The 10,177-nt window shown below is 37.9% G+C and overlaps 1 protein-coding gene across 1 annotated transcript; it reads right to left on the reverse strand.

Annotated features, from left to right (window-relative positions):
* Window positions 1-465: 465 nt before the first annotated feature.
* Window positions 466-5,801, reverse strand: LOC145499393 (somatostatin receptor type 5-like). The gene is made up of 2 exons (XM_081478913.1): window positions 4,178-5,801; window positions 466-500 (listed from the first exon to the last, which is right to left on the reverse strand). Exon 1 carries the CDS (start codon window positions 5,513-5,515, stop codon window positions 4,622-4,624), a length of 894 nt encoding a protein of 297 aa, XP_081335039.1. The 5' UTR covers window positions 5,516-5,801; the 3' UTR covers window positions 466-500; window positions 4,178-4,621.
* Window positions 5,802-10,177: the final 4,376 nt, after the last annotated feature.

Genomic DNA, 10,177 nt, shown 5'->3' on the forward strand with positions numbered 1-10,177 from the left:
GGGGGTCTTATAACCGGAATTTTCCGGCATTTCCTTAAGCTTCTTTCTTGCCCTCCCAACTTCACCCGTACATCGATTATTCACAATAGAACATGAAACCGTTGTTAAGTATTATGTTCATCATGCGTTTTCAACTTCCGGTGGATTCATATGCCAACTATAACAGTGTAAAAAGGTTTGAGTCACTAAAGGAGATGAATGTAGGGTTAAGGTGCGCGTCTAAATTGCAGTTGTTGAATCGGTTTCCTAATAATTTTTAAATAACAAATCCAAACAAAGAGAAAGTCAATTCGTAGCATCACTGACACTTTTATTTATCTTTATCATAATCTAATATGTTATATAGCACTTAGTATGCTTTTAAACATCTATCAAATTTTCATATTGTACATTTAAAATGTATTATACCATCTTTCAACCTAGGACCCTTTTCCTTTCGAAAGTGGAAGGACAGATAAAGACCCTGTGTTGGCCGGTACGTTCTGCTATGTCATTGGTCCCTTGATAATATAAACCAAATGAAGTAATTCAGTAAGAATAAATTTCGATGGAGAAAATGTCGGCGACGTCAACCCCCCAGAAGATTTCTGCTCAAAATTCTTTGAGGGAATTGGATTTGTTTCAGTTTACTTCTTGTTTGTTTGTTTGTTTGTTTGTTTGCATTTCACTATTTTTTTTCTCCATGGCTTTTCCAGTCCTTCCGAAACTTTAAAAGGTAAAAGCGACCTCGGGACAAGTTTGGAGTGTTCCATTTCCGAACGGGAAACTCCCTTGAAATAAAGCGCCTCTTTACGTTCTAATTTGCAGGAGCTTGTTATTTACATAAAGGATAAAGGTTAATCCGAGTAACTGCATTGTGACTGATTATAGATAGGTAGCACATGCAAGGAAAAGTGGTGATATTACATTTCGGTATTATTCTATAATAATAATAATAATAATAATAATAATAATAATAATAATAATAATAATGATGATGATGATGATGATAATAACAAACTTCTATGGGACTTCAGTGTGCGAACAGACCATGAAATAGGGGCTAGGAGACCGGATTTGGTGATCATTGACAAGAGAGACAAGAGCTGTCAGATTATAGATGTGGCAATTCCAGAGGATAATGGGGTGAGAGAGAAGGAAGATGAAAAAGTTGAAAAGTATCAAGATCTAGCAAGAGAAGTTCGAAAAATGTGGGGTGTGAGGACAAAGGTTATTCCAGTGGTAGTGGGAGCATTGGGATCAATACCACTGAGATTGAATGACAATCTGAGAGCCATTGAGGTGGGCATTCCTGTTGGACTGATCCAGAGATGTGCATTGTTGGGGTCAGCAAGAATTCTTAGAAAGGTGCTGAAGATGTAGAAAGAAGAGAAAAAGCAAACAAGGGGTGTTTCCTGGCCTCCCTAGGCAACTTGTTGTTACCCGGAGCCAATGACGAAACCAGCTTCAATATCATCAATAGCTGTGCGAATCTTTACTACTACTACTACTACTACTACTACTACTACTACTACTACTACTACTACTACTACTACTACTACTACTACTACTACTACTACTACTACTACTGCTGCTGCTGCTGCTGCTGCTGCTACTACTACTACTTCTACTAATGTGGTTTTCAGGGAGGTCCTGAAATAAAATGATGGCAATCAAAAAAGTTAAATTGCTGCTGCTGCTGCTGCTGCTCCTACTACTACTACTACTACTACTACCACTACCACCACTACCACCACCACTACCACCACCACTACCACCACCACTACCACCACCACTACCACCACCACTACCACCACCACTACCACCACCACTACCACCACCACTACCACCACCACTACCACCACCACTACCACCACCACTACCACCACCACTACCACCACCACTACCACCACCACTACCACCACCACTACCACCACCACTACCACCACCACTACCACCACCACTACCACCACCACTACCACCACCACTACCACCACCACTACCACCACCACTACCACCACCACTACCACCACCACTACCACCACCACTACCACCACCACTACCACCACCACTACCACCACCACTACCACCACCACTACCACCACCACTACCACCACCACTACCACCACCACTACCACCACCACTACCACCACCACTACCACCACCACTACCACCACCACTACCACCACCACTACCACCACCACTACCACCACCACTACCACCACCACTACCACCACCACTACCACCACCACTACCACCACCACTACCACCACCACTACCACCACCACTACCACCACCACTACCACTACCACTACCACTACTACTACTACAGGAGTCTCCACTCACTAATGTGGTTTTCAGGGAGGTCCAGAAATAAAATGATGGCAATCAAAAAAGTTAAATTAAACCAAAATTATTACAGCGATGATTAAAAACCTCTAAAAGCTAAAAAAATATATAACTAAAGATAAATAAAGTTGAAGCATTGAAACTCGTAATAAAATAGAAAAATACAATTAGTATTTACGGTTAATACAACTATCTAGCTTATATATACCTAATATTTACATTAATGTTTTGCGTAGGACATTCTTAAAGTCTCTTAAAGATAATTTTTTTGTTGTTGGCAATAGGTCATTCCAGTCAGCCAAAACACTGTTAAAGGATCTAAAAAGTCCCCAGTTGGTAACCGATTTTGTAGTTCGAATGATTTCCTTAGAGCGGGTGTTATAGCTATGATAGTCTTGTCCTCGTACAATGATGTTATTTCTACTCTTGTCATTGACTAAATTATACATATGGATGCAACGTTGCATTTGCCTACTAGCAGACAGGTTCATCCAGTTTAGATCTGAAAGTGCTTCGGATGAAGACGAATTCGGCGACCTATCCAGGACCAAGTTAGCAGCTCTACTTTGGAGAACTTGGATTGAATCCGTTAGGACTTTGTTGTTCTTATCGCCCCAAACAATACTGGCATATTCAAGTATTGGGATGACCATTGTCGTGACATAAATTTTCCTGGCATAGGCAGGAAGCATATGTTTTATTCTCCGTAAAACCCCCAGCCTTTTCAAGACTTTTCTTTGAATTCGATCAATATGACCATGCCAGGTTAGGTGCTGGCTTATAGTTATACCAAGGTACTTGAATGTTGTTACTTTCTTTAGTTGACTGTTATTAGCCATAAGATCTATATCGTTAAAGTGACTTAGTTTGCAGTTGCTACCAATGATCATGAACGTCGACGTTGCAACATTTAATGTCAATTTTTTGTCATTCAGCCAGGATGTAATCGCTGTCACGTCCGCATTCAGTTTTGATTGCAAGTCATTTGGGCAGCTCTCATGGCAATAAAACGCCATAACATCAGCGAACATAGTCATCTTTGAGTGTTGTAAGACAGATTGAAACCGTTTATGTACACTAAGAAAAGCAGCGGCTCAAGAATACTGTCCTGAGGTATCCCCATAGTGATTTTAGCTGGGGGGGGGGGGGGGGCGAAGAATGCATCATTACAAATCGTTTGTTGGAATCGACCAGAGAGATATGAGCGGAACCACGCCAAGCTTTTTCCAGCCACTCCTAGACTCTTGAGCTTATTAACAAGGATCAAGTGATCAACAGTATCAAAAGCCTTGCGTAAATCCAAAAACACTGCTCCCGTTACGCACCCCTTATCCATGCTCTCTAGGATTTGATCTGTAAATTCAATTACGGCGGTAGATGTTGAGCGCTTCTGGCGGAAACCAAACTGTGATTGTGATAACAGTTCGTTCTGTTCTAAGTAGGTACAAAGCTGAACATGCGCTGATCTCTCTATAATCTTGCTTGTGGTAGGTAAGATTCATATCGGTCGGTAGTTATCGTTCTGTGAATTATCTCCACCTTTGAATAAAGCAGAGACTTTAGCTGACCTCCATACTTTAGGAAATTCTCCATCCGCAAAAGATTTATTTATTAGTTCAGTTAGAACTGGTGCGATGACATCGGAGGCATCCTTTAATAGGCGAGTACTTAGTTTGTGACTCAATTATACAAGGTTCATCGCCTGGTAGATTTACTAACTAATTGAACCAAATCGTTCTCTACCGAGTCGTGTAGACTATTAACTAACTGACACGTTGAGTGCTAGAAAATCGCAATATCATAATCGCACTCAAGATGGTATAACATGACTATAAATTAAATCGTCAACTAACTTAACATCAATTTTAGTCACCTACTCTGAAACTTAAGATATAGACAATAAAACACCAGATATACTTTTGTTTCTAGAGCACAGCGTCTTGTTTATTTTCCTTTAAACTACAATGAAATCGCGATTTCTCGAACCCTCATCATCTGAAGCCTCCCGATAACTAGAACAAAAAGTCGTTTCCCACTCCTCATCCGAACACTCTACCTTTACCTCCGATTTCTCCAACAGTCCGATTTTTCGCTCTAATTTTTGTTTCCATTGGAAGTTCGAAAAATCGGAATTCCATTGTCCGTTCATCTGGTGTAGGTTAGACTTTCTCACGACGGTAATTCTTTTGTTTTTTCATCGTGCTCGTTCATCTATAAAATGTGGGGTTAATGTAATGTTTAAAAACAACAAAGCTGGGCACAGAGACTGGAATAGCTTTTTATAGTATCTGCATTACATGTCACCAAGAGGAACTGCAACTTGTCTTTGTTGCTGAGGTCGTTTGCGAAAGAGAGCAAGTAAAGCTGATCTGTATTCTGGCAAACGGATAGTGTATAATATAGGATTTACAAGAGAGTTTGCATAAAATAAAACCAACAATGCAAAACTTAAATGAAAACCCACTGAAAAGGACAGAGACTGATATATTTTAAATTTAGTGATAAAAACGACATAACGGAATATAACGAATGGCAGGCACAACAGAAGAGTCACAAAAGTCACAATGAACAATGTCATGGTCAGTTTTCTTTCTCTACTGGTTGCACCATGGTGTTGGGGCCGCCCTCCACAACGGACTTTAATAACAATGGACGTGTAAGAAACACAAATGATCAAAAGGCAAATTGAAATAAATGTAAAATATAAGTAAAGACCGTAATATAATTCATCAAACTGTACGAGAAGTATTAAAGCTATTGTTGCCAACCCAGATGAAACCCAAACAGCGGCAATTATTAATCGATATACCCATTTTTTTGGCACACGATGCCTAAAAGGGAAAAAAGTCGCGTGCACCCGTTCTAAAGCGACGATGGCAATATTTGTTAACGAACCAAAGACGAATAACGTGCTTAGTACAATTATAAAATATTCTGTTTCAACTTCATATGAATGCCTGTTCCACAGATTACACGTTATCCCAGGTATATACAACAGACCATACACAGCAACTCCTCCAACCAACATATCTATAACTGCCAAATTTATCACCAGGTACATGCTACGCTTGCGGAGATTACGGTTTCTTATAAAAACAATTATCGTACAGAGGTTGATTGTTACTATAGCGACACTCTCGGCTAATCCTACAGTCATCCAGGGTATGCAGTAAGATAAAGACAGCATCTCAAAGCTCTGTCCTTTTCGTATTACTGTTAGAAGTAATTACTCGTCTGCCTGTGGAAAGAAATGAATTATTATTGCCAGGTTCTTTTTCTGCTTGTGTAAGACAAGCAATTATTAGGGAAGAAAAGCTTGCATAAATGTGCAGATTTTATTTTCGAGAGCGTGTGCTGTAATTCCTAAGTTTTCGAGGTGTTGAAAACCAGTTTTTAATATGCTGCTTTCAATAATTAGGTCTGTTGTAGTTTTCAATATGTTTGTTGATATGTTTGTTTTCAATAATTTGATGTACGCCCTAAATACCGAAAGCGTATGCTTAAATTTCGGGGTCTTAAAGAAAGGAAATTTGGTTCTTATATATTTACAAGATTTCACTCCACAAAAATGTATAAGTCGTATAAAGATTAAATCAAGTTTGCTATTTCTTTAAATCAAAAAGAAAGCTTACTTTAACTTTAACAGGTTACAAAATTTACTGACAATAGAAGATTGCCAGGTGTAGTTGAAGGAAATCTTTGCTATTGTAAACCAAATAAAAGCGGTTATTACACAGCTCAGAGACTAGTACAGTACTCTATTCTGTCTTTCCTTTTCTCCGCAAACGTCGTTTAACCTCTCGCCTTAGGAGCCATCTTTTCGCCCGATCAGCGTTGATGCCATCACTAGTGCTATTTTTTGTTTTAAATGGTCTATTGGATAGCCTCTTCAATCGAATCAGAATCTGAATTAAAAATAACAGTGCTGTTGTTTATCTTTTTCAGGCTAAAATGCTCCCGTTGTGACCGAAGATAAATTTGTAACATTGATGATATAATGCTGTTTAAATGGAACTAAGAATTTAAACCATTCACACCCCACAACGTGTAGATACGTCTAATCGCGCACAAAGAACTAAGTAACGCTTTTCTTGGTATTATAATGTTCAAATGGACTGAATTATGAAACATTCTGGAAGAGAGAACATCCGTAACATTGGGAAAACTCAACGGCAAAGCATAACAACAATATATTTTAGGTTGAGTATCAAAAAGTGAACAGCTCCCAGTAGGCTTGATGGTTCATTTGGTAGAGCACTGCACCGGAACCCCGTTCAAGGCTGAATCTGAATTTTTTCTAGGCTATGATTTCACAACTGCTTAAGTTGTGTGTTAAACTGTGATGGTGAATCATGTCTTTCTCCGCACTTGTATCAAAAGAACAGTTAAAACAACTCTCAAACTTACCTTAGTCGAGGCTCTCCCCTTGAATTTCTCGTTGGAGAATAAATACACACTGTAAAGAAAATGATATAATAAGATAATTGATATAAAATAGAAAGCAAATACGCGAGAAGTGACCGTCCTAACTGGCGTAGAATCGGTAAAATAATGTTGATAACGTGTCCACTAGATATATTGTATTTATTTATTTTCAAGCTTTCTCAAAGAGTGATTGTTATAGCATTGGAAAAACAAAGATTATAAAGCCCTGCAGAAAACAATTCAAGTTCTTTTCAAACATCTACGAAAACAGTTACCAGAACAAATATTGGAAAGATAAGTGAAAATAAGTTGAAACGCCTTCAACTTACCCAGTTGTAAACCAGATATTCTCTCTGGTGAGTCTTTGTGTTAAAAGATTTGATAATTTTTTGCTGTAAAGAGAAAGACGAGTTTAATAGTTAGAGCGAAAATCTATCTTACAAAAGTAATGCACCTCTATAAAAAGATAGACTGATATGGATACAAGCAAATACTGGCGGCTAATAATGAGCAAGTTTTTTGTGTTACGTTTTAATTTTCCATTCAATACAAATTGCTTTTTTCGGGATGTCTTGTCATCTATTTGTGAATAGCACAAGGCGGGTAAAGAACCTAAATAAGTTAAGTTAGAAATGATTTCTCGAGGAAAAACGTTCCTTTCTGCTGATCCGACATAAATTTATAACATTGTTGAGAACACGTCACTATTGTTGCATGTAAGCGCCTCAATATTTTACAACAATTTTAGTGCAAGGGGGAGGTAAAACGCGTTGTATGGCGTTCAGATCTACTACATCACCATAATGTCTCTATATTCAATTAGCTGCACACAAAAAAGAAATTCACTTTCCATGATATTAATCTGTTTTAAGTGACAGTGGACATTATCATCCATTTGGCATAGACTTCAACCCACCTTGATAGGAAACTTTAGATCCTGGTAAATAGACTCAGTGTAAATGAAAATCAGTCAAACTTCAAAGAGAGATATAATATTGGCCTAATGGAAAAATGACAAATGCAATTGAAAACTAAGTGTTAAAATTCTATGACGCTAAATAACTATTGACTTACATAATGTTGGTGAATTTCCATCTTGGACTGTCTAGAAAACGTGCATTGCACCAAAAAGTAACGAGCAAATAATATGATGGCATCTAGATAAGTTAAATACCATTTTTATTTTGCTTCTTGATCTGAAAACAAAAGAGTTTCTATCTTTTCTGCAGAGTATTATTTGTTGTCAACTAGCTAGAAACTCCATAAAAACGTTCAAAGAAAAATCATTCAAAGAGCGAATGTAACAATCAGAGACTGAAAACATTTCCCGCACAACACCTTTTTCTGTTGGTGTTAAAACAGTACTTAAGCTTAACGTTCTACAGATTTGCAATGAGAAACTTCTTGGCAAAGCATTTGTTGTGTTGCTTCGCGAATGATTTCACTTGTTACGGTGATGACCATCTCATGTCCTTATTCATTTGTGTTAAAGAAGACAACAGCCTTTTTCGGAAATTGCGCTAAGGTTCGGTCTAAATATTCGCTGTTAAGGTAGCACACGTCTCTTCTCAATAATTCTCAACCTCACCGAATTCCCTTTTTCACTGACATCTAAAATATCATGCCAGAAGTTAAGACTTCTTAAGCTACGCCGACCAACATTCGTCACTGCTTGATCTTCTTGATGCTTTTCGTCTTTAAAAAATCGTTCGTTTTGGTTTTTAAAACAATATTAGCCTAGAATGAAGCATACGTTTACTCTTTGAATACTCGTCCTCACCAAATTAAATTCTTCTTAATTATTAAATTATTTTCTTTATTTGTGACTGAACTGTAAGAACGTTTGCTGACTGAACGCCGTGAAGCTTTAGCCAAACGTAGACCGGTTTACTTTGCTCGTACAAAACGGATTTCGGGGCATAACTATTCTGCCGATGGACTATTTTATTAAAAAAAAGGAAAATATTCGAAATTTCTTTTCCTTTAGCACTTCCTTTCAGCTGCCTTAGAAGTTAAAAGTTATTCAGGGGTATCAAAGGCTCTAATTTTACTTAGGTGAATTACTAACTCTCTGTTCAGTGTCGACTATTATATTGTGGTGGCCCTGAATAATAGGTTTTTACTGTTATCCGGTTGCTGTCTCCCTTTCGGAAAACCTTGAGTCTATTGCCTCGAAGACTGTCTTTTCCACCCAAAATAAAACTGTGTTCTAGTTAAAACTAAATTTGCTTTAAAATATAGAGGTTACTGTATTCACCGAGAATTGTTTACAAAATTTCCTTGGCTGACTGTGCACTTAAACATACTGATTTTGAAATGCTCTCATTATAGTATTGGGCATTTTTATTTTTTCTTGATGTTTTTTCGCCACTAAACAGGATATACGTACAATAACAATTATCAGTAAAAATTCAGTGTGTCTTTAACCTACCTTGCCAATAGGAAACTTCAGTTCCTGGTGAGTGGGTCTTACAAGCAGCTCAGCAATGGAAAACAGTCACCCTGCAAAGAGATCATTTGGTTAAGTATAAAAAATTGACAATTTTGCCTCCACTTATGCGATATTGAGGAGCGTGAAATTGACGCATTTTAATTTTAAGCAGGTGATGACAATACAAGTCTGCTCTAAACTACTGCTACCCGATTGCACAACCTCAAAACGTAACCCGGCTATTAAGCGTTCAGTTCAGTATTTTTGTTGTTCTAACCTGAGAATATTGAAATGTAGAAATCTTCAGTTCTTTTCGGCAAAATAGCCAGGTTTGAAGAAAATGAATAATTCTATAAACTCTTGATCTTCGACCATGTAGCTTGATTAAAAATATAAAACAAACAGCGGTGATAAACATTTTAAAAGCATGCATTTTATGAACTTGACGTTTCGTATGCCAGTCAACATATATTTTCAAAAGTATAACCGTTAAAATATTTTTGAAAGTTATTCTTACTGTATCAATGGCAGTCTGGAACCCAGACAGAAAACATCTGCAGTAGAAATTTAAGACGTTTCAAACGGAAACTGTCTGTAAAGTGACACAATGTAAAAGCTTTCCTAATAAAGTAAAAGCTTTTCACTGCTGACATTGGCAGTCAATGCTGGCTGCAACTCCTCAATAAACAAGGTCTCCTTAACGTTACAATGGTAGTCAGTCTTGCCGGACGCTAAAATGTCAAAATGGTCCCATTTGATATTGTGACCAGTTGTTTTAACGTGATCAGCAATAGCAGAAGAGTGATCATGTGTCAAGAGGGCCTTGAAATGTTCCGTTTTCCGGTCATGAAGTCTTCGCTTCGTTTTCCCAAAGTAAAGATCATTGCAGTCTCAGCAACTAGCTTTATAAATGACTTTGGATAATTGTGATCGGTTGAGACGGTCCTTGTACGGGAAGAAGGATTTGATGCGCCGGGGGTTTTGAAAAATAAC

Source organism: Orbicella franksi, chromosome 10 (assembly GCF_964199315.1).
Source record: "Orbicella franksi chromosome 10, jaOrbFran1.1, whole genome shotgun sequence".
Lineage (NCBI taxonomy): Eukaryota > Metazoa > Cnidaria > Anthozoa > Scleractinia > Merulinidae > Orbicella > Orbicella franksi.